The following is a 26,438-nucleotide window of genomic DNA, read 5'->3' on the forward strand; positions in this document are numbered from 1 at the left end:
AGAAAAATTAATATATTCATATTTGTTTGTAACCGCTAAGTAAAAAAGTTTTCATAATTAAAAGTGTCTGCTAATTACATCTAACCGTAACTGAAACTTCTTGTTATTTGTTTTCCTTTCGAATTCAACAAATTTTAAGAATGTCCTTAATGCTCTTAAAAATTACATTTTAGCGATTTTCAAATAATAACTTGTAAATTCTGGCAAGCTCGAATAATACACGTTTTAATTTGGAATCAAAATAAGTAATTTTGGATTTAATTTTCATTTGCAGTTTTTTAATTTCTATATTTTCTTTTAATTTCAAGTTTTTATTGAAAACTATTTGTAATAGTATAACATGTTGTCATATAAAATATCGTTTTATTTTTAAAAAATATTGAAACATGCAATCAAATTCAAAATAAAATTTTTATTTATCATTTTTACAGAATATAAAGTTTTATTCTAAAACCTTTAAGAAAAATTTTTGTTCAACTATTTTTTTTTTTCCAATTTATTTTTTGAAATTATTTACTTTTCCCGCTTCTATTATCTCATATTTTGAAGGGTGGTAATGTACTTTTAAAGAAGAAGCTAAATGGGAGATTAAGATAATAGTTATATGCTTGAAGATAAAAGTTAAAAATTTCTGCACTTATCTTATGAAACAGCTATGATATGCAATTACTCAAATATATCCTTAATTAAATATTGTATACTGTTTATTCAACAGCTAAAAATACAGCAAATTTTAAACAGGGAAAAATAAACATTTGGTAAATAGAGGTTTGTTAATCAGTGTTCAACTGTAACTACTTGACTCTCCTAGATAGTTTGTAATAGAATTTGCCTTATTAATTGCATTTTATTTTGAATCATTAGCTTGTTCTTAACTCTTTATTGATTATATCTAGTGTCTTTATTGGAGTTTATTAAAAGATCCTAGTATGTTGTACAAAAGGTGTGTTCGTATCGTGATCTGTGGCAGAATAATCTCCAAGTTTTGGCAACTTCCAGGCAGAGACCCAGTGAGAACCTAAAAAAAAAAAAAACATTACTGAAAGGGACCAACTCCAAAGGTATAACTCGCAGCCGACTCCGGGAAAACTTCTGCATGTTTTTTTTAAAAAAATGTGCAAGTTTAAAATCTCTTTGACCCTTTGGCGATTGTAGTTGGCAGGACAAATCACGATACAGAAATATCCCCTGTACAAAATGCTTTTTAACATCTTGTTATAAATTTTTTCCATTATTTATGAAAATTTCTTTAATCTAATCCTTCCTTTTTATATATATTTTGTTGTTGTCCAATATAGATAAATATGGGATTAATATTGCTGGCTAGATTCAATGTATCAAAGTTTTGCTATTCTGGAAACTTTAAACATACCATCATGCAATTCAAGTTAGTATCTAAAATATATTCAAATGTATTAAATATTGTTGTGTATTTATAAATTAATGTGATTTATAAAATAATTATTAAATTAATTTTGAGCATAGATGTTTATGAAAGTTCATTTATAATTATTATGTTAATATTTATTGTGATATGGAAGGTTTAGCTTGCTTACAGGATAATGATATGTTGTAAAAGAGCTGTGCAGTTGGTCATTGAGATATTTGACTTAAACTAAAATTTTCTTAAATGCTAAAAAAGTATTATGTACTAAGTAAACATTAATTACAAACGATTTTTTTATTATTTACAATTAGAATTAAAGTTATTTAATATTTTGTTACATTATTAATTTTATTTTTGTATGTTAAATAATTTAAAGTTAATTAATTTTGTGTGTTAATTATTAAATGTAAGAAATTAATTTCTTGATAAACTATAATTTAAGTAATTGTTGTAATATGAATTCAAGCAATATTTTTGTTTACATAATTATAATTAATTGCTAAATTTATTATCATAAGATCAAATGTTTCTTTTCCTTCTTTGAACCAATTAGATCTTACTTTTACTAATCAGAGTCGAGCAAATATTTCTGACTCCAACTTCTGTTAAATTATGTCTAACACCACATCCCTAATTTGTAACTCAGTCACCTTTGAATTAGATTAATAAATGTCTATTTTGCTATAATTTTTATTATTAAAACAATGAAGGATGATTCATAAAGTAAAATGCAGATTTAGTGATTAGAGTTCCAATAAAATACTGATTTTGATTAATTCTATTTTTTCTCACTTTTCTAGCTTGAGTTATTTATTATTTTTTTTATATAGATATGCTGCTCCATACAATATGAAAAGAAGTGAACATTCTTTTTCTGCAAAACTTATCAAATTTTCAAAAAAATATCTTTTTACTCACTCTTCTACAAAGAAACGAATGTCAATGCAATCTAAGTTATTTGGAAGCCTTTTATGTGCTGGTTTAATAACACCTCTTAAATTTTCTGTGGTTTTTTGTGCTAGTCCACATTCAAGATTAGTCAACTTGAATAGTTTAGAAAATTTACACCAAGAAGCCAAGTTTGATTGGAAGAAGTTTTATACAATTATCAAAAGTGAAGTTTGGTATATTTTATGTGCTGTTGTGGTAAGATTATTTTTTAATATACTCTTTTATCCCATTTAGATGGTTAAATCAAATTTAGTTCTTAAGTTATTTTCAGTTACGGATTAAAGTAGCTCACTAATTCAATCTTCTAGAAATCTTGCAAATTGCATGAGTCTGTAAAATTTATTGACATGAATTTTTTTACTTTTTATTTTATTAAAAAAGTTTATATGAAATAAGTGAGGGGATTTTTTAAAAAATAATTTTAAGTAAATAAAAGGAGGATGTGTAAATGAATTTAACAAAATACATTTAGTTTTTAAAAAAACTTAGATTTTTTTTCCTACATAAAGTATTGCATACCCAATCCCAATATACCAGAAGTTTTTACTATTCTTTTAAGACCAAGTATTTGATACTGAAATTACATTTTCACAAACAACAGCTTTATTAATATATTACATTGAATTGATACATTTTATATAATTTTGAGGAATATTGATGAAAACAATTGTATTTCCTCAGCCTTAGTGTACAGTGTTGTGTCAAAAAAAGACCACTCTAAATAATTTTTGCTGTAATGACTGTATCTTGTATGATTTCTTAAAAATTCGATTTCTCGAGAACTATTCGATCAATTTCGCTCAAACTTTTTATTTTGCTTTGTATATTATTACATACTTTAAAATGACATAAAAAATTGTATACCTTGCAACTCAAATTTTTTTAATATCTATTTATTAAAATAATAAAAAATAATAAATATTTACAAATTTTTTTTTCTCTATGAAATTATCTTTAGAGAAATGAATTATATAATTGTGTGCTAAAATTTTTCAATTCGCTTAAAAATTTCTTGAGATATGGCAGAATACACAGAAACTAAAATTAACATTAAGGGGACCAAACTTTGGATCTCTCTCCTGACCGAACCATTAGGATCATATTTGCCCGATTGTGTCTACCTCCTATGTTTCGTATATTAAAAATCTGAATCCTATTCGGAGAAAGTACATTTCTGTCTCTGATTTCGTAACTTAAAATATCGTCTGCACTTATTAATTAGCATATTTGAGGTCACTCCCTCGAACCATTAAGAATGAGTCCTAAAACGAGAAGATCGGATCATTAAATCAAGAGTTATTCAGGGTGGTAATTTTTTTTCGGCACACTGCACATCTTTTATTCACTTACTCATCTGAATAACCGAATAAAAAATTCAATATTCTAAATTCGTTTGACTATTATAATGACATGTTTTAAGTTTTGAAAAAAAAGCAATAAAAAACTCTTTATTCTGTTTAATTTTTTTTTTAAATAGTCTTACTCTGCTTAGTTTTTTATTCTGCTTTTCATAATAGTACAATTTTTTGGGTTTTCTTGTTTTTAATGCATACATGCATACAAATTCTAATAACTGTTACAAATGTTTTTGACACTTTAATAATTACGTTTATTATTACTTGATTAAAAAACTTCATAGGCTTAAAATATACTGATCAGAAATAAAAATTAACAAGTTTCAAGTACTCAAAAATAGGCTCCCATTTTCAAGTCTATTATTCCCTATCTGTATATTTTTGAAGCGAATGAAGTTTTTTAATTGAGTAATATCTTACTGCTTCAGTTTATTAGGATTATTTATTTAATACTTTTATTATTACTGTTCTGATTTTAATTTATATTTCTTAAAAATAATGACAATATCAACATTTTTATGCATTGCAAATTATCTCTGAATGCAGTGATATGACAGGATTTTTATGTAATTCCATACCCACATGACCCCACGTCAATGCCCTTGAGAGGAGATACATTTATTGGCAACAATTTTAATTGTTTTAGAAGATAAAATTAAAAGTTTCAAAATTTTTAACTTTATTTTGAATATTTTTTTTTTACCACATTTAAAATGTATGCTCTATCAACCTTTGACTTATTTTATTTAAACTTTGAACACATACTACAGTATTATAAATATATTATTATTTTATATTATCATTTCAGTTCCCTTTGCTTTCTAAAAATAATATATTTTGAGTCTCATCTAACTTCTTTACTACTCAGCATTTAAACTATGATCAATAAAAAAATTTTTTTTGCTACTTTGTTACTGTATTTTATAAATGATATTTCTACAATTATGATTTTTAATTTTCCAAAATTAAAATATTTATAATAATTCATCCTTTATATGTATTTTTTTTTCTCAGAGTGCTCTTGTAGTTGCTCTATTGAATATCCGTATTCCAATTGCATTGGGTGATATGGTGAATGTTATCTCTTCTTTCTTAAACGATGAGTACTTTCAAAGAGATACAGCAACTTTCTTGAGTGAGTTACGAGAACCAGCTATACGACTAGTTTATATGTATTTAATTCAGGTAACTTCTTTATTTGTTGAAATTTTCCGTAATTGAAATTTTATTAAACATTTTTTATAAGTTGTATTAATTTCAGAGTCTCTTTACTTTTGGCTATATTTCTATACTTTCTGTTTCTGGTGAAAGAGTGGCACGTAATATGAGGTGTGAACTGTTTTCTTCTGTGATAGAGCAAGACATTGCATTTTTTGATGCTCATAAAACTGGGGAAATTTCTAGCAGGTCTGTTATAAATATTAATATATTTTTTGTTGTTGAATTATTTGTAATAGTTTTGATTATGTGTTGTAATTCACAAATCTTTAAAATTATTTGAAAATATTTAATATTCATAATATGAATTTATGTTAAATCAATATGTTAAGGTTTAGTTAGTTGAAAAATATGTCAATATTTAGTATTTTTTTATGTAAGTTACACCTATAACATAAATGAGCTGATTTTTCTTGTGAGCATTGTAGAATTCAAATATTTTTTTAAACATAAGTTTTATTTTTTTGTTTTGAGGATAATCACCACTTGTGTAATTAAAGATTCAAATTATGTACAGCAAAATCTTGATATCGCTAACATAAATAAAGAGATAGAACTTTCAAATTATAAATTACTTGAGTTATTCAAAATTACAACTAGTAGAGTAATGAACAAAAGTATTTTTAATATCTCTTAAAAAAGTAATCCATTTTTTTAAATATAATAAGCACTCTGTCCTAGAAAATATTTAATGGAAGGTTCTATTGTTATCTCTGATTATTTTGTATCTAAAGAGAAGAGTATTTGGCTGCCTTTTAGCATATATCTGCAAAGTATCCTTAGAAGGTAATACTTTTTTGTTAGTGATATTTATTTATAATTTACTAATATCTTCATTGTTCTTTTCTTCTGATAAAATACAAGAAACTTTCGCTTGACTGCTCAATTACTTATTGTGCACTGTTGTTGCATCATCCTTGATAGTAAATTCTTTGAGTACCATATTACAGAGCTGACTGGGTTCAGTTTATTCTGCCATACAGGTAAAAAATCAATGTAAGTTCCATATGTTAGGTTTCAAGAAACGCGGCTTTATAACTATTTTCTCTCAATTGCTAATATTAACTAATACTCAGAAAACTGATAGAAAAAATTGATTTTTAAAAAATTTTGTTTTTGCAATATGTAGCTTATCATACAAAATACCAATTATATAGATATAAATCTCAATTTTGAATTTTTTGTTCTTTACGTTGGTTTTTCTATTGCTCAACAGTATTGTTTTCCTGTCATTTTCTTCATAATTTTTTGCAGAAAGTTCTGTAGTCATTACATTCTTTCAAGTTTTCTGATCTTATATTTGAATTGCTTTTCTGTTTTGTTAAAAGTTTTTCTTTCCTGAAGTTAGTTTTTCTTTCGTTGAAGAAAAATTTTGTATTACATTAGAGTATATTGTATTTTTCTGCTCTTTTGAAACAAAATTATTGTAAAACTATATTTAATTCTTCTTTAAATTCTTTCACTATCTTCTGGAAATAAGACAATGGCCACACCTGGTGTGCAGTTTAGGTGTCATTCCCCAATTTCTCTGAATGTTGTACCTGTTGTCAATAACATTAAAAAATGATTAAACTATATCTAAATGACACCAAAACATATTTCTCAATAATTATCTCTGTACTAAAATATCTTTAATAATTTGTAACAAATGATAGTGTACTGTGCAATTTTAATAATTTTTCAATACTTCTGATACTATTCTATGCTTCTAAAATCATTTCCCTTATTAAATTCAAAAAAATGAGAAAAAGTTTCTCTCCAAAAGAGTACATTCTAAGCATTTGAAACTTAGTTCCAAACAAGACATTCCAGTTTGCTTATTGAAGACAGAATTTTGTTAAATATGAGCTCGTTATCAGTGTGTTCTACTGTATCTCCAATTACTAAAATTTTTATAAATAAAGATAGCTTTAAGTGGCAACTAAGTTGCAGATTATTCATTAACATTTTCACTGCAAAAACTTTATGCTTTAATTTTTTAGTTAATTATTAAGTGTGCTGTTATGCAATTAATTGCATATGAAATTGTAACCCAGTTGTGCTATTCTGCTAAAATTTTGAATAATAACAGAAATATTCCAGCTATCCACATTTGACCTCTTTCCTCTATGCATTTTTTATATTTCTTAATTGATTTTAATGAATTGAAATTTAAAAAAAAAAATTATCATTATGATAGTAAATGGAAATTTTGCTAATTATAATGTAATTTCAGTTAATTATAGTGTAATTTTTGTTAATTTTGTTTAGATTAACTAATGATGTTCAAGAGTTCAAAAGTTGTTACAAACTTTGTATATCTCAAGGTTTAAGAAGCATTGCTCAAGTGTGTATACATTTTTAAAACTTTTGCAACAGTAATAATATTTCTTAGAGTTTTACATTAAAATATAAAATTGCGTTTTAGACAACTGGTTGCATTGTCTCATTGTATTTAATATCACCAAAAATGACAGCATTAATGGTTGGTGTTGTACCTGTCATTGTTGTGGCTGGTACTTTTATTGGAAGAATATTGAGAAAAATGTCAAAACATGCTCAATCGCAGGTATGATTAAATTTCTAAAATTTTTATTCTTCTTAACTTCATTTCCATCAATCATCAATAACGTCCTTTATCTGGACGTCATAATGTTGTTTTATGTCTTTATTTTTTTCAAGTTTGTTAAAATTTTAAGATGGGAAAAGTTTGTTATTATCAACTTGTTATTACCAATCATAGATTATTGGGTTATTCATTTTTATTTATATATTTTTATTCAGTGTTGACCTACAAGTGCATGAAACTGATATAATAAAATATTTAAAATTGCATAAGCAAGCATATTACAGGGCTGATTGTGCTCCGGAAAAAATCCGGATTTCCAGAATTTTCGCTAACGGTGATCCGGAAGTTTCCGGAGATCGATGGTCTAGACCTTTAAAAAAATCATTGATCACAGAAGTTTCCGGAAATCAAATTTTCAAAGGTGGAACTTAAAAACACAGTTTATTTTATTTGTTTGTAAGAGAGAGCCAGAGAGATACTTTATAAGCTTATATTCATGATTAATATTCATTTTTTATCAGTAAATAGTTGTTACAATCATAAACTCAAGAAAGAAAAACATATTTGTAAATTTTAATTATTTCTCCAGGTCATCATAGGTATGTGTAAAATTTTAAATATATTTTAAGTAAGCTAAGAAATATTGAGAAAAAGGAAAAAAACGTTGTTTAAATTTTTTTTCAATTTAAACTGTTTTTTTTTTTTTTTTTTTTTTTAACTCAAGAAATTTTTTGGAATTTTGACTTGGGCTCACAATCACCCCTGATATTATAAATATTTTTATGTAGTTTACTAATAGCTGACATATATGTTTTTTAAGCAATCTTGTGCATTTTTTTACCTAATAATATGCCTTATTTTAAATTTGATCTTATTATGTAGAAGTCTATGAAAATTAAAAGTATTTTTCTAATATCTGTCACATAAAAACTAGTCTAATTCACTTTTTAATTAGAATTTATATTATTTAGCAATACTTTTTAATCAGATTGTTTTAGGTCAATCGCATGACTTTTTCATTTGTCTTTGCACTTACTAGCTAAGTGAGTTTACTAAATTTATTTGACATACTAAACTGCTAGTGCTGAGAGATATCTATAATAATGATGCATAAGGCTTTGATTGTTTATGAATGAAATTTATAATTCATCATTTTATTAATTTTCTGTGAAAATCATCTTAAAATATTTCAACCCGTTTTCATTTTGCAATAATTTAGTGAACAGAATTTTTCAAAGTTATTGTTTATTGTTATTTTATAGATTGCACAAGCATCAGCTGTTGCAGATGAAGCTATTGGTAACATTAAAACAGTTCGTGCATTTGCCATGGAAGAAGCAGAAAAAGAGTATGCATCTTTCTGTACAGTATCTATACTTCAATAATATTAAGTATAGCATTTGATTTAATTATCTAAGTTGACAATTATGTTTTTCTTAGGCTTTACTCTAACCAAGTCGATGAAGTTAGAAAATTAAACAGCACATTAGGAGTAGGCATTGGTCTATTTCAAGGACTTGCTAATCTTGCTCTAAATGGTTTGATATTTTCTTTTTGTTTATGCTGAAACTTTTTTAAATGTTTCATTTTTAAATTTTTATTTTTAAGCTACTTGCAATTAGAATTTGCTACTTTTTTTTTCAAATTTGCTGAAAAAAATATTTTAAATGCCTTGTTTATTTCATAATTTCAACTTAGAATTTGCAGGATATGAAAAGCTTTGGTTAATTACTCAGTTTCATGCACTTCAGAATAAATTTTATTAAGTTTCATCTTATTATTTGTGTTTATTTTGTTGTGATCAAGCTTGTTAAACTGCAAATGTTGTACTTATTTTATAATTGTAACTCAGTGTACAAAATATGAATAATGACAAAGGGCACCTTTCAGAATAATTATATTATGTTTCATAATATCATTATTTATTTATTGTGATTAAATTTCTCAAAATGCTATAATATTCGGCAGTTATATTATATATTTGCAACTTATAGTTTCAAAAATAGGAAATATATTGGCTGGTTTAAAGCAATGTTGATACATTCCAGAGTTATTCTTTTGTGAAAACCTGGAAAACAAACTATTTTATCTTTTTTTTTTATATTGTCAAAAATACTAAATCTGATTCTGTTATTAATAACTCAATTTCTTAAAATCAACAATTTCTCTTGATGAGCTTGCCATTTGAAAGCTTAGCAAAAAATATATTATTGTGTTTTCTTTATTAAGTTAAGCAGCAATCATTCATAATATTTTTAAAATGCTTGAAAATTTTATGCAGTATTTAAAAATAGTTTCAAATGTGAAATCAATAAATAGTTTTCCTTTCCTTGAGTATCCATGTGTAATGTCACTAAAATTAAATTTTATGAAATGAAGGAAAATTATTACTTTTATGTGCAATCAAATTAGTAATACAGACACTGTATTGTTCTTTTTTGAAAAGAAGTAAATTAAAATCGAACTAAACATTCTAATAATGATCTGAATTGAAGTGATGCTAATATTTTATGAAAATTATTAAAAATAACCCTTTTATTTAAATTCTTCAATTTTAAATTTAATTAAAGGCTTAATTTTGTTGCTTTTATATATTGGGGAATTTTTTGTGCCTTCTATTTAGTGGAAAAGTAGAAAATATGGTTTAGAAAATTTTGTATGATTTTATTCTGGTAGTTAAAGTTTTAATGTTATAAATCTAATTTTCTTGTAGATTTAACTAAAGTTTAACTTTTTGGAACTCAATTAGCTGACAATGTCTTAGAAAAGGGAAATGAAATTTTAATGCACCAGTTTATTTGGTATTTTCAGAGTGGATACTATTTTTAAAAAACTAAAAATATTAAAAATGACATCAACATATTGTGTTAATTTTCCTATTATATATACAAATTAAAATGTGACGTATTTATATTGTTTGAAATCTAACTTTTAAAATATTTTATTTTTATTTGCTTTAATGCTTACTTTTCCTTTTTACTTTTTGGGCAAAATCAGAATGGTGTCTGTACATTACATAATTCAACAATTACTAATTTTCAAGTGGCATTTGTAAGTTTAGAGTAACCTGAAATTTTCATCTTTTCATAGCATAAAATTTTACATTCCCAAAAATTTATTTCTGGTTCTTAAGATCTTCAATAAATAAGAAAAATAAGATAGATCTTATGATTTTAACTAAATTTCACACATTAATAAATATAGTGCAAATGAAATACTGCAAGACAACCTGATAAACATAAAAGTTCTGCTAAAATACTGCAATGTATTATTTTCCGTAGTGTGCTTGTTCAATTGAAATTTTATTATAGGTTCAAATGGCTGATAAACTGGAAAGCATATATTTCGCCAGCAGGAAATCACATTTTACTATATTTAGATTAATTTAGCTTTATATGAAGCTTAAGCAAATACGTTAAAAAATATTCACAATTGGAACCAGTGGATTCTATTATTATTTTAAAATAAATATATTTTTAAATAATGTTGTGGCCTATTAGTTTATAAATTAATAACCAGAATCTATTACTAGTGATTAAAATACTTCGATTTTCTTTGCGTTTTTATTTATTAGGTATCGTGTTGGGTGTTTTATGCGTGGGAGGATCTTTGATGTGCTCTGCTGAAATGACTCCAGGAAGCATGATGGCCTTTCTTGTTGCCACACAAACTATACAAAAGTATAATCATGTTTTGATTTTTGACATTTCATAATAAAATTGCTATTGTCTTGTGTAAATAACATTAAAATCTCAATTATCTAATATTTACAGAAATTATTCTCCTCTAAATAAAACTAACTTAAAAACTTTTTATCAGAAAAACTCAAAATAACAAAATGAAAGGCTTTTGTTTCTCTGTTTTTGTTTTGTACTTACCATGCATTTATCATAGTTGAATTAAACTCAAAAAAAAAAAAAAAATCCAGGTGTAGCAAAATTTTCATATAGTTTGATTATAATTTTTTGAGCTATTCTAAACTTCATTTTTATTTGTCTTTTTATTATGACTATCATTCTGTGCTTCTATAACCATATTTTGAGTAAAAAATACTCTAAGAGTAAGGTTGGTAGCACTAAAATATATGCACGTTACTTCAGTTATCGGGTCAGCAATTTCTTATTTGAGGTGACTCGAAAGGTTAAGAAGGATTTCACAAAGAGGCTAACCTTGAAAATTTAGTAGAAAAAAGAAATCTTTTGATTTTCATCAAAACTGAGCTGGGAGAATTCTTTTAAGATTCTTGTTAGTCTTTTTTCTTTGTTTAGCATGTGTAATAAATTTTCCTACAATAACAGTTTTTAAGTTCTTCAATAAAACATCAAATTTCTTTTACTGGCTGCGAAGTTGGATAATTGAGATTTAAAATTGAACTTATGATATTTAGATTGAATCTTAAATTATTACTGACTATTAAGCTATGAAGTTTACTGAAGTTATACTATAGTGAGACTTGCTGCTGATATACAATTGGTTTGCCGGTTGTGACTGTCTTGAGAATAAAAAAAGTTTCTCTTCTGAAGAGATAAAGTCACAACCCTGTTCTGTTCATGGATGATGTTGATATTTACATCTTTTTTTTAAATGCCTCAAACAGATATGGATTGTGCCTAATCCATTCTCCAACAGCTTTGATCACATTCGCTGTCTTAACCGTTATTTTATTCCATCAGTAATATGAATTGAACAAACACCAGTGCTTCTGATTCTTTTTAGAGTATGAAAGACACATTTTTGGTTCATGTTCTCTTTTTTCCTCTCTTGAAAATTTCGAAGGTCTGTACTTTTTCATATAAAGATTTTGATTGTCAAATGTAGATTGCATGTAGTCACAAGAAAGTTCATACTTTAATGTAAACTTAAGAGAATTTTCTTCTAAAGAATTGGTGAGTATAAAGCAATGCAAAAATTAGGGACACCTACTCTGATGCAACCTGAATATTAGAGCCCTATTCTTATACATTCAATTCTTCAATTGCTACAATCAGACATACTCATTATTAGCATTAACTTCTTGCATGAAAATGTCCTATGGCAGCAAGAAAACTAAAAACATCTAGATAATGACTTCAAAATGATGTATATATTTAAGGGCATTCTGTAAACAAAGAATGATTGAATTGATATGAATTCTTTTATGTTTATTAAAACAATGCGTTTTTGATAAAATAACTATGCAAGATAGTTGCAGTTATTTTTTATTTTTTAATTATGCATGCATTTAGATTTCTTCTAATTGATTGCAAAAAAAATTTTTTTTTTAGTATCTATCGGCTTACATATGTTATGTATGATTTAATATGATACTGAAAATCTATCACTTTGTCTGATACATTATTAAAATTTTAATTAAGAATTTATTTTTCTGTTTGGAAAGAATTCACTTAATTGTAAGAATTCTAATTAGAAATTTTTTTTTTTCGAATTCAATTTTCTAATGAAAATTTCATTTTTATGTGAGTTTAATCAGGTACTTTTAAATCTATCTCTTTGTCTGATACGTTATTAGTTTATTCATTATTAAAATTTTAATACGGAATTCATTTTTCTGTTTGGAAAGAATTCACTTAATTCTAAGAATCCTAATTAGGATTTTTTTTTTTCAAATTCAATTTTCTCATGAAAACTTCATTTTTATGTGAAAGTCATGGAAAAGCATTTAAATATTTTTTGTTGCTAATTTATTTATTTATGAATATCGTTTTTAGTTACAGATGTTAGTTTTATTTTTTATTTCAGATCCCTTGCTCATTTGTCCTTATTATTTGGGCAGTTCATTCGTGGTTTAGCTGCAGGTGCAAGAATTTTTCAAGTAACCAAGTTTTACCTGACATTTATTTAGATGTGAAAGTATTCAGAAACTAAATACTATTTTATTTTTATTTTAAAGTACATGAATTTATCTCCAGAGATACCTTTGAAGGGAGGAAAAATAATTGAGGATACTGAGCTTTATGGAGAAGTACAATTTTGTGATGTTACTTTTAGATATCCATCAAGACCTAATCAGGTACTTTTAAATTAAACTATTTTATTTCAAGCTCTTTGAAATATGAATATGTATTGTAATATTGTTATTTATGGTGATTTTTAAAATATATAATTCTTGATATTTAATATTGAACTTTTTAAAATTGATCATACATATTGTTGATCATACCAAATTCTCTTTTTTTTCTTTCTAAATTGATATTTGGTTTCAATGTATTTATTGTTTAGTGGACAATTATAAATTTAAAGCAGACAATTAAAAAAATATTCCTGATTGTTACAACTCATTGTAACATATATTACATCGCTTCAGTATTTATGTGAAAACAAAACTGAAGCTTTGTAATGTATGTTACAATGAGTTGTAACATTTGTCTTTCTTCCAAATGGATGGGTAGACTCATTCTGTCTTCATGGAGACCCATTCTATGTGCATAGCCAAAAGTTCAGTGCTTATGTAAAAACAAAATTGAGGATGGAAACTCATTCTATCTGCATTGCCAAAAGTTCAGTATTATGTGAAAACAAACTTGAAGCGTTGTAATATATGTTACAATGAGTTGTAACACTGGTCTATTATTTTCCTCCTTTACTTTGTCACATTCGTTTTTCATATTTTCTTGTAGATTCTATTCATTTATACTAAAATATAGCATTTCTCATAAGAAATTTGTTGAAATTATCTTTCAAATAACAAAAAGTTGTAAATTTTTTTTTTACCAGAGAAAGTAGTTTGGTACATTCTATCACAATACAAAAATAACACAATAATTCAGAAATCTCACTTTAAACAAAAATTTAAAGTGAGATTTTTGAATTATTGTGTTATTTTTGTCTTATTGAAGTATTTATTATGTTTTAATAAATTAAAACGTATCAAGATGCATTTTGTCTTACTGTATTAGTTTCAACATTAAAAAAACTAAATTTGATGTATTTCCTTCAAAAAAGAAGAATATTTGTTTATTTTTATACTTTAAAACTAAAAGGAAACTGGTTTATGAAATTCCTTGATATTTCTTTGATAAATTTAAGTGAAGAAATTGATTTGCTATCATTTTTGGTAATGAATAGTACAATGGGAAAAATTCTTATTTGTATCTGCTCATTGTATTAAATTTTTTTATCTAGTAATTTTACTGATGATTTATTGATTATAGTAGATGGAAAGAAATAATTTTATTTTTAACGTATCCATTATAGGCTGTTTTGCAACATTTTGTTTTAACTTTACCACCTAGAAAAATGGTTGCCTTATGTGGAGTTTCTGGTGGAGGTACTGATTTAAAATGTTATCATTATTATAATTATTTCCATTATTATCATAATTTTGATTTTGGTTATTGTTAGGGCTGCAGGTTTGTCGCGGCGCAAATTTCTGCGAAATTGTCATATTTTTTCCTAAAATCCGCAAATTGCTCAATATGTCTTGACTTGCGCGAAAATTGCTTAAAATTAGATTTTTTTTTATTTGTTATTTTTATAAAACAGAATTTTTTATTTTCCTGAACCTTAAATTGAACATGTAAAATTGATTAGATATTTAGGGGAGTGAAAATGACATGAAAATAGTTCAGAGATAAGAGATTATCACAATCTTGTCAACTAAGGTGGTCTTTCTACACTTAGGGAGGGTAATTACCTTCCTGAAGTCAGTAAGAGTACAAAAGAAATTGGAATCACAAAAGAAGGAAAATGTTATAAATCAAATCTTTGACAGAAAAATTGTTATACATGCTATTGTACTGGGAAATGAAATTTCTACTGCCTTTCTAAATATCCAGTTAATTTTTCCTAGGTTGGCTTCTTGTGATTTCTTAAATATGGATCAGTTTCTTAGAAGAAAGGGGGGGGGCTAGTAGTTAGTAAGGACTTATATCTAGTAGTTTGAATGTAGAATGTTTGAGTTTTCACAGCAATTACTTCTTACAAAGCAACGGTCAAGGAATTGCGCTTTGGTGAAGGAAAATTGATCCGAGTTTTGGAAATCAAAGACCGAATGCTCCAAAAGTGGCAATTCGAAGTTTGTTGGTGCCTGAAAACAGCGTTGACGCAGAAAGATCGTTTTCTAAGTATAAAAATGTATTAAGTGATGAAAGACGAAGGATAAATGAGAATAATCTGACAATGTACAATACTTAGTACCAAAATTCTGTTCATTTAAATAAAAATATTAATATTGCTTGAAATTCAAAGAAATACTTTTGTTGTGTATTTTTAAGCTTTCTTTATTATTTGCGCAATTTCTGTCTTTTATATCATTTATATAATAAATTTTTTTATGTTTAGAATTTGTGTAATTTTCAAAATTTCCCGCGAATTCGGGGTCTTTTTTCCCGCGACAAACTTGCAGCCCTAGTTATTGTGTAAGAAGTTTTACTGTTTTAGATTTGAAATATGAAGACTCTTACTTGAATTTTTTATTTTTCACGATTTAAATGAATGTTTGGAACCACACGATTCTATGGACTACATGTTAACTAATTATTTGAAATTTAGTAGCAAATACAAATAATTTACACTGTATATTATTTGCAATTTAAATTTTTTTATTTTAATACATCAGTAACATTTTTGTATTTAGATAACGCAATTTTGTCTTTATTTCTTTGAAACAGTAATGAACTTTTCTGTATTCCCCCCCCCCCCACCTAGGAAAATCAACTGTTGCTAGTCTACTTGAGAGATTTTATGATGTGGAAAATGGAGCAATTAAAATTGATGGAGTTGACATTAAATCATTGGATCCTTGTTGGCTTCGAGGGAAAGTTATAGGCTATATTGATCAGGTTGTATTATTATAATGCATAAACTCTAGGTTTTGTTTTATGTTTCATTACTATTTTTAATGTATCAACTATAACATTAAAAGTTTGTTGAAGCCGCACTCTTTAATTATTTCTTCCAATATTAAATTCTGAGCCAAGGGCTGTTAGGGTTGATAGTTGGATAAGCCACAAAGTATTTCATTATATTTCAGATTGAGTGTTGGGGCTGATTTCAGTCATAAAATTATTTTGAGAACTGAAAAATCTTTGTTTCATTTTTAGAATTGATTATTTATTTATTTTTAAATTTTAGATATAAATATTACATAAAGGAGTCTTATGGAGGTGTCATTATTTAAAAAATTTTTTTCCTTATTTTTCCTGGATGAGCTGTGAATAGGAATTTAATATTTATATACGCTCCTCCTTTGAATAAAGTTGTATTCCTAACTCCAATCAACTAATTTTACCCATGGTTTGAATCCCTTGAAAAAAAAATTAAATTACCTTCAAAATGGGACTTTTTTGTGTGATTATGCACTTTAATTAATATTTATGTCAGTTATAAAATTGTGAAACATAAATCCGGCTTTTTCTAAATTTTTTTTTAATGAAAATAACTCTATTTTAGACTTAAAAGATAAACTCTGCTAGAAACAGTGAATAACCTAAGTTTTATTCTCCAGTATTTTTACAGGAATTGAAAATAACTTCTGCTACAAAATTCATTTTCATTTCGAGTGGTAGTAAATCTGTGTGGCTTATCTAATTTTGAAGCTAAATGACTCATATTGTATTTTTATGAATAAGACCACATAAATTATGCAGAAATATTTTTGAAATTATGCCTCAAAGATGCTGTAATTTTTAAAAATATTGCAGACAGATTGTAAAAGATCTAGAAAACAGCTAAAACAGACAAAAAAAAATCTCAATTTGAAGTTAAACTTTTTGTTTTCCTACTTGTTTTAGTTAAAATTTTTTCATTACTGTAAAGATTTCGTCTAACTTTATCCTACATCGTCTTATATCTTACATCATATTCAACATTAAAATAATGATCGTTAAAGGAAAGAGAAGTTAATCCAGAAACTGAACATTCTTTCAAAATTTGCGCTGTTTCAGAAAAATTTCAGTCATAGCAGGATACAACTCTTTTAAAGCTCTCGTTTGCTTGATTTTCAGAGCACTTTCTTTTCTTGTAAGTTCTGGAAATCTTTCTAATTCTACCTTTGAGAGCTGTGGTAGCTCAGGGGATAGAGCGTTTGCCTACCAGTAAGGTAAACCAGGTTCTAATCCTAGTGGTGACTGGTTGATATTCACTCTGCTCCCTGCTCAAACCCACTACAGAGCTGACATAACTTATCCTCAGTGGTTATAAAATAAATAATATGCTGATTATAAAATAAAATACTGCCTCTGAACTGCTAAATCAGATTTAGTCCAGCTTAGAGCTTTCTTTGCATGTAGCGTATTTGAATTTTATACATAGATCACTCATTTTTGAAATATTTTTGAACACTCTGTTGTCATTAATATTTAAGGTAGCCAATTGTTTTGGATCAAAATCTCAAGTAGTTTTTACAATGCTGATTGACAAAACCTGGGTCTGCGAAAAGTGATAGTAATAATGATAAGTTTCTAAAAGGATTCTTAAAATTGAAAAAGAAAGCAAAGTTGCATGGAAAAATCCATCAAGTAAAGTTTATTTGGTAAATGAAACAATTTTTCAGAAAAATAAAATTATGTGGATATTCAACAATTGTAAATTATGAAGTTTTCTACATTTTTGCATAATAATATATCCTTGTTATAAATATATTATTGCTGGATTACTAATTCTTTTATTTGTAAGTTTTGTGAATTGTTATTGTGTTAAATAGTTTATTTCAAATTTGTTGTTACTACTCCTTCAAATAAAAAATTATTCTAAACTATTTGGCTAAAATAAAATATTATAGAATTAGCGACAGAATATCTTACAGATAGTCAATAACCTTTCTTCTTACAGTGTTTTGTTACAATTATTGAAAATTACTTCCGTTTCAAAATTTGCCTTCACTTTTAGTAAAAGGAAAGATAGATAGCTTATCCAATTTTACAGCTTGACAATTCATATTGTGTGTTATACGTAATATGCATAAATATTGTTAGTTCATTAGTTTTTTCATTTGAAAGCAGATGCCTCATTCAAAGTTGTTATTGTCTTAAATAGTTCATTTAAAATTTGTTAAGTTACTACTCCATCAATTAAAGATTTCCTTTGGTTTACTTGAATTTATTAAAAAATGTGACTGTAGATGCTAAGTATTCAAAATTCCAGGCAGTGTAAATTGTTTAAAAAGTTGTTATTTTCTGACATTTAAACTAACCGTTTTATTGGTTATTTATTTTTATTATAGAAATTTTTTTTAATGTTATTTCTAGTGTAACTTTAATAATATGAGTTTAAATTGTTTTATATGTGACTTTAAATTTTGTACAGATTTAAAATATTTCTCTTTGTATTGTAATTATTGAATATTTTCTCAATTGTGATGTTTTATTTTAGGAGCCAGTTTTATTTGCTACTTCAATTATGGAAAATATAAGATATGGGAAACCTGATGCTACTGATGATGAGGTAAATAATCACAAAGAATAATTTATTTATGTTTATAAGGTGAATAATAATAATTATGTAGAAAACTGCTTGTTTAAAGATGAATCGTTTATTTGTAAAATTTTGAGCATTAATAAATTCATATCAGGATTTTTACTTTCTCTAGTAATACATTTTTAAATTATATGTGGTTGTTTATGATTATTATTATTTACTTTTATTATTTAAATTTCTAGTTAAAATAGTACAAATTAAAGTTGTTAAAATATTTAAATTTTTTTAAAATTTTTATCTAAGAAGAAAATTTTAATGTTCATTTTTTTAAAAATTATGTAATTTTGAATAAAATAATATGGGATTTAAATTTTTTGAAAATGTTACATTTTTGAAAATTGTAATGTTTAAATTGATTGTAGTACTCACATATATTTATCTGCTGCTCCTTTTATCATGGCGAGGCTAATTTACTTTGGTAAAATAAAATTCTAATATAATTTTTGGGGCCAATTTAAAAGATGATAGAGGTTATTTAAAAAAGTTGAAATGAATCATAGGCTAAATCCCATCACGATGCCATCATAGGCATTATATACTTCCTAGCATTTAAAATTTCTTAAATTTAATGATTTATTTATCCCTGTTAAATTGAATTAACACATTTTTATTATGAATTTCACATATTTTTATAAAAAGCAAATTTTTTTTATTCTTCTCTGAACAATTAGTGTGACTGCTAACTTTTAAATTCAATACAAGTGTATAACTTATTAATTCAGTGTTACAACTAATCAAATATCAAAATCTATTTTTAATTCTTTTTTTATGTTACTTTCTTCCTCTAATCACAAAAATGTGTCGACTACAGGGTTATGTTAATTTCTGAGGGTCTTTTTGATGAAGTTGTAGCCAAATTATTTTAAAATTTAATATTATTAATGCAGGGTTGACTTTAGTTTTGACTGTATTCTATTGGTCCAATTCTATTGGTAACCATATTATCTATTGGTAACTATATTATCTATTGGTAATTCGCCAAATTTTTGATCTCTTCCAATCTTCCCATGCTCGAAAGCATCCGTTAGAAACTATTCATTCTTTGGATATTTGTTTATTTGATCATTAATTATTAAAATTATTTCAACTTATTAAGATGATTTGAGTGTTTTAAGAAATTTTAAATTACATATGTACAGGAAAAAAAGTTGTACAAACTCCAGAAATATAAATTCCAAATTTGAAAATGAGAGCTTATAAAATCTTAATATTTATTAAAAGTGCTATTTATAAATAATTATTAATGATAAAGTTTTTATAAAATTTATTTAGATTTGCCAAAATTACTTTGTAATATTTTTCTTTATGATTTTGTAAGACTTGGAAATTTAACATTAATGATTGTTAGTTTAAATCTTTATCGAATGTAAACTAAGGAGGCTATTTTCAGGAATTAAGTTAGAAATTTGATTAAACTTTAAAGAGTTTTTTAATAACCTTTTGGCACTGCTTTCATTGATACTTAATAAGAATTGGCTGAAAGCTGCCGTACTACCAGAAAAGGTGAAGTCATTTTAAGTCATTTTGCAGTTTAAAGGTTGTTTCTGTTTATTAAAAAATGAGCTGAAACATTTTTGTATGAAATTAATTTCTTTGTTTAGGTCATAGAAGCTGCTAAGTTGGCTAATGCACATGGTTTCATATCTCATTTCAATGATGGGTACAATACTATTCTTGGTGAACGTGGTGCGACGGTATCTGGTGGTCAAAAACAAAGAATTGCTATAGCTAGAGCCTTATTGAAAGACCCAAAAATTTTAATACTGGATGAAGCTACTAGGTTTGTATTGACAAATACCATATGTTTCCAAATATGAGCTGAGACAGTTTAGAAATTTTTTGAAAGCTTAAGTGTGTGCGGGTGTGGGGATGGGATCTGCTTATAATTGGATCCACTGACTTTGAAAAATTCCGGGAGGAGAATTACTAGCAAAAATACTTCTCCTTTAAGCTCCATATACTTATTGAGCATTAGCAATAATTAGTAATTTTAAACACGCAACATAAAAATACATAAAATAAAAGTTGAAAATGGAATGCCTAAATATAAAAATTGAAAAAAAAAGCACCCCAAAAAGGACAATTTGAAAGAAATGCTATTATTTTTAAATTTTTGGAGTATGAATGCTTAAGCTCAATGCTTCTTTTACCCTCAGTGCAACCATTATTAAATCTACCATTGCTACAAGTGAAGGGATGCATTTTTATTTTGAAGTGTAGCATGCCTTTTTTTTATGATACGAGTTTTAAATTTTGGGTGAATTTCCAAATAAAAAGCGTGCTTTTTGGCTTATCCATAGATTGGTTTATATTTGGAAATGTATGGTAATATTTCTTTATTATTATGCATTTAAGCTTCTTACTTTTTTTGTGAGAGTAAAAAGTTGGATCTCCTTTGTTATTATGCTGCAATGTTTATCGTAATTTTCTAATGATACAGTAAGGACAAATTATCATCAATCTTAAAATACTATAGCAGATTTTTTATAGCCTCTAAAGTGAGTATGTCACTACACTAACTGCCATAATTAATATTACATTTTTAATAGTGTAATTATTAGTGTGTTGAGTGTTGTGTTATGATTAACGTTTAACATCTTGGAGTTTTACATTTCCAACTAAAGCTCAATACTTGATGGTAAAACTAAATTGGTAAATTTTTTTATTTTCTTAAACTTTGTTGCATCATTGTTCGAAAGTAGTCATAGTGTTTTTTTTATCGTTATTTATTGTATTTAATTGGTTATTTATTGCACAATGCATAGGGGAAGGCGTTAACAATTTGAAAACATGCATTGTTATTTTTACTTTGGTAAAGATTATAGTAGAAATGTAAGCAGCATCTTATTGCTTACCATTTAAGTAATCTATAACCACTTTCAAATTTAAAATATGTTATTTTTTAAAGGAGCATTAAATTATTTTTACGCCCTTTTAAAGTGTCCCAAGGTACACCATATTGTACCTAGGAATGCAGGGTGTTGTACCTTGGTACTAAATGAAAAATAAACAAAATATTGCTAATAAATCTTATTTAATAATTTTGAAATCCAGAACATTATAGAAATAATAAGAAAGGCTTATTTACCAGAGTAGTCCATGGGCAATTTATATGCACTGGAAACTTAGTGATTGCTTCTGACACACTGAAGACCCTGTTGCTGAGGGTAAATGCAATTTACACATTATTTCTTCATCTATTTTGTTCATTGTTTCATTTCTTAAAGGAAGGTGTTCATTCCCATTTTAACAAACACAAGATTCTGTTCATTCACGTTTTAACAATTTAGTCCCAAGGTATAACACATTGAAAAAACAAAAAAAACACGTTATGTAGAAGTATTTGCAGTCAGTTGTTCAGATTAACTAATCATACCATTAAGTAGAGCACAATTAAAAGTTCAATACACCATCTTAATGTTTAACACTAGTCAATTAGGAAAGAATAGGAAAAAAATGAAATAAATAATAATTTACTTTTCAATAAAATTTTTTCCTTTTATTTTCTTGCTCCCACAAATCTCACTGTAATGCTAGCTACTATATACTAACCCTTTGTGGCTAAGGAAACAACTATGTCAGGTTAGTTTTGTTAGTCGCCAGTTGATGGCTGGACTATGCTGTTCGTGCCAAGGTACAACGCTCTCCCCTATATTTTGAAAGCTGAAAGTGTATCAAGTTTAATAGAACTGGGTACAATAGACCTCTGGTCAATGTGCCCTGCTCGTCAGAGCTGCCCAACCTCTAAGTCTAAGTTTAATAGAACAGATCTTCAATTTCCCATGATACCCTTTAAAACTTTTAATCAAAGGGTTCTGAAATAGCTTCAAACATTTTCCATTTGTTTTGATATCTCAAATTTCATCTATGAAAATTTTCATTTAGCTCTAACTCTCTTGTCTAATATTCAAATTAACTTAATTTGTTAAAGACATAAATTTTTCTTATGTAAAATAATGTCTATAAATAAATGTTTTGTATAAATCATTCAATATTTTTAGTGCTTTAGATGTAGAATCAGAAAAAGTTGTTCAAGAAGCTCTAGATTATGCTGTTAAAGGTAATGGAATCAAATTCCTATGTAGTTTAAGTTTTCTAAATATGTCAAATTTTATATTAAGTGTGGTATTTTATATAATTTTTACTTTATATTATTTTTAGTACATTTTTTTAAAAAGTGTGGTAAAATACAATATAACACATGCATTTTAATTTTTACAATTTCATATTAATATATGGTATCAGATTAAATCGGTATGTGTTTTGTAATATACTTTATCTTGAAAATTTTTGCTACATTTTCACTTTATTTAATCTTGAAAATTTTTCTTAAATATATTCTTACCTATTCTAATATTCAAAATATATTCTTACCCGTCCAATTCTGGTTATGAATTAGTAATTTTTACTTGTAAGAGTTCAAAGCTTTTGTTAAACTTTGAAATTCTATAAGAAATAATAAGACGATCAAAGAATAACATTTATAAGCTATATATAAATAAGCACGTTTTACTTTTATGTTAAACTTTAAAAACATTTATCTTGAAAAACGTGTTTGTATTTAGTTTTTATAAAATTGACAAATTAATTTTTCTGAATAAAATATTTCACTTTTTATTTGCTTAGGTCGTACTGTGCTAGTGATAGCTCATCGTCTAAGTACAATCCAAAATGCAGATTTCATTGCTGTAGTAAAAAGAGGCCAAATAGTTGAGGTATGCTACATTTAGTTATTTTAATGATTTAAGACTATATTCTTTATTTTATGTGTAAATATTTAATATAAGTAGAAAATTTTTTTTATGTGTTATTTAGAAAAAATCTGTGTTGATTTTAGTACTTTCTTAGTATAGCCTAGATGATATTTTATAAAAAATAAACATTTTGTTTGAACTTAAAAATGCTACTGTAAGTATTTTTGTTATTGAACTCGCTGCCATAAAAATATCCAGAAGTTTCATGGTAAAAGAATATTAGAATATATTTAAAATTTTCAATGTACTTCACTTGAAATTAAGTTTTCCTGTCTTAATTACATGTGTTTCTTTTAATTTAAAAAATATTTAAGAATAGGAGTGTAGGATAAGAAGCCATGTTTGAGTGCATGTTTTTGAATGGAACTTACAATTTGTAAAAAAATTAGGATGTTTTAGAAATAGTCTTTTTTCCAAATAATAATAATAAAAAAAATATTTATAAGAATATAATTAGATTGATGTCTCCTTCACTAAAAATAAAAATATAATTTTTAAAGAAATGATGATTAAATTATGAATATTGTACTGTAAATGGTGACTCAACTCATCAATTTTTTTTTTAGTGTAACTCAACTTCTTTTCAGAAATAATAAGTGCTTCCGTTAATCTAATAAGATATTTAGCTTTTGGATAATTTAATTATAGTTTTTTTTTTAATTCAGAAAATTATGTTAATATCCTTAGATAATTATGTTTCAGAATTTTGTCATTTTCAAGGTTCCGGTGAATAGTTTCATTACATTTCAAACTTTTAATTCAAAAATTCTATAATTTGAAGATATTATATAAATGTATATATATTTATTATTATTAATTTAGTTAGTTATTCATTATTGAAAAATATCTTATAAAAAGGATGATTATACTAATAAATATGATGGCTCAAATTTAATTACCTTCATAAATTTGTTACAAAAATTTTAAATTTTTCTTGAAAATTTAAATTTTCTGAAAAAAAAGCATTATTTCTTGTGTATTATAAGTTTCTTTACATTTTCTTTTTATATTAGACAACTAATATAACTACATATCTTTGAAAGCATTTTTTCAAAATTATTTTCAATTCAATACTTAGATATTTGAAGAAACTTCAAGAAGTGAGTTAAATTCTAATCACACATGAATAAATGTGTGTAATATTTGTTATTCCATTAAAATTTATAATGCATGTTATCAAATTTCAAACTTGAGGAATGAAGTTACGAATGCAGCAGTAGCTGAGCAATATAAATTTCTATTTTCATCTTTTCTACAGCATTTAAATTTTTCAAAATACATATTGGCTGCTTATGATCTTGAAATGAAATTGTGTGTGAAACAATTTTCAATATTTCTTTCATTTTAAGAGGAGTTAGTCTTCTTTAGAAGGTAGTCCTTCTTAGTGAGTCCGTTCTGATATTAATTTTTTTCCATAAATATAATTTCTCTAAAAGAAATTTTTTTTTTTCAGAAATAATATTATAAACCATTTTTAGTATCTTAAGAATATATATATATATATATATATATATATATATATGTATGTATATATATATTCTTAAGATACTAAAAATGGTTTATAATATTATTTCTGAAAAAAAAAAAAATTCTGAAAAAGCTCTACTTTCAGCGCAATAAATTTTCAGACAAAATAATTTTTTTAAAAATTTATATACATTTTAAAAGATTTATTATCTATTTATATTAATTTATTGTGTTCATTTCTGTAGATTGGAAATCATAGTAGTTTGTCAAAAAAGAAAGGTCTTTATTGGAATTTAGTGAAGCAACAATCTAAAGAAGAACTGTGATTTAAATCAAAGTGTTATCTGTAGTCAATTATTTATATCATCATATTTATTACATTTCTATAAATTGTGTAATATATGTTAGTTTTCTTAAAAATTACACTTAAAGTATCTTTGGGAGAAGCTCTTATGTGATATAAAAAGTTTGCAGAATTGTTTTAGAAATAGTACAATAAATGAAAATACTTTTTATTAAGCTAATGATTTTATTAACACTTTAATCAGAGCTAAAGGTTTTAAATTTATGAATATTTTATAGTATTCCCTCCCTATAAGGTATTAAAAATTGTTTACATGCAATAAATTTTTTTTGTTTGGCAGTTAAAGAACTAGTTAATTTCATAATCTCAGATATTTATTTTTCAGAAGCTACTTTTGGTGAGAATTTTTTTTCTAAATGTTAAATGCTAGTTGGAATGTTTAGTGAGAACATCGCACTAGCATTGCAGCAAAACTTAAATTAAATATTTATGAAGCAAAAAATTAATTCAATTAAAACATTTTTTGAAGTTTCTAGCTACAGGAGTACATAATACATAAAAAATTTGCTCCTTCGTATTGAACAACAGATGTTTCTGAACGAAAGTTGGCCTTGAAATATCTGTATGGAGCATAAATACTTAATTCTCATTAATTTATGGTACAATTTAAAGAAATGGATTTTGAAGTTTATTAATTAAATTTTTATTTCTGTGTCTTGCTCTTAAGTTCTCTTGTGAATGTATTTTTAAATTACAGAGAAAATTTTGATTTGTGAGGGCTCTTGTAGAATAATTTATGATGTTTGTTCTATATGTTACAAAACTGTATTAGGGGAAAAGAATATTTGTCTCATTTAAAAAGAAAATACAGAATAATGTAAGTGAAAGGAAACAAAAGGCATTAAAATAAAATTTTTTATTTGTATTTTAATAGAGAAAAAATACAAATTTGTCTTGGAAATATCCTGTATGTATGTAACATGTGAATACGTCCTGTGAAATATAACTTTTCTGAAACGAATCTTTCCCATTCAAAAAA

The 26,438-nt window shown here is 25.7% G+C and overlaps 1 protein-coding gene across 1 annotated transcript; it reads left to right on the top strand.

The window, feature by feature from the left end:
* Positions 1-86: 86 nt before the first annotated feature.
* Positions 87-26,114, top strand: LOC107438214 (mitochondrial potassium channel ATP-binding subunit). Its single transcript, XM_087153317.1, has 19 exons — positions 87-245; positions 1,299-1,387; positions 2,218-2,533; positions 4,708-4,878; positions 4,955-5,100; positions 7,162-7,237; positions 7,319-7,459; positions 8,722-8,807; positions 8,900-8,997; positions 11,034-11,139; positions 13,199-13,271; positions 13,350-13,469; positions 14,654-14,726; positions 16,106-16,239; positions 18,770-18,841; positions 20,476-20,654; positions 22,876-22,934; positions 23,501-23,589; positions 25,341-26,114. Exons 2-19 carry the CDS (start codon positions 1,305-1,307, stop codon positions 25,419-25,421), a joined length of 2,103 nt encoding a protein of 700 aa, XP_087009443.1. The 5' UTR covers positions 87-245; positions 1,299-1,304; the 3' UTR covers positions 25,422-26,114.
* Positions 26,115-26,438: the final 324 nt, after the last annotated feature.

The sequence above is a fragment of the Parasteatoda tepidariorum genome, chromosome 10 (assembly GCF_982258835.1).
Source record: "Parasteatoda tepidariorum strain Cologne lab strain chromosome 10, Ptep-v5.0, whole genome shotgun sequence".
Classification (NCBI taxonomy): domain Eukaryota; kingdom Metazoa; phylum Arthropoda; class Arachnida; order Araneae; family Theridiidae; genus Parasteatoda; species Parasteatoda tepidariorum.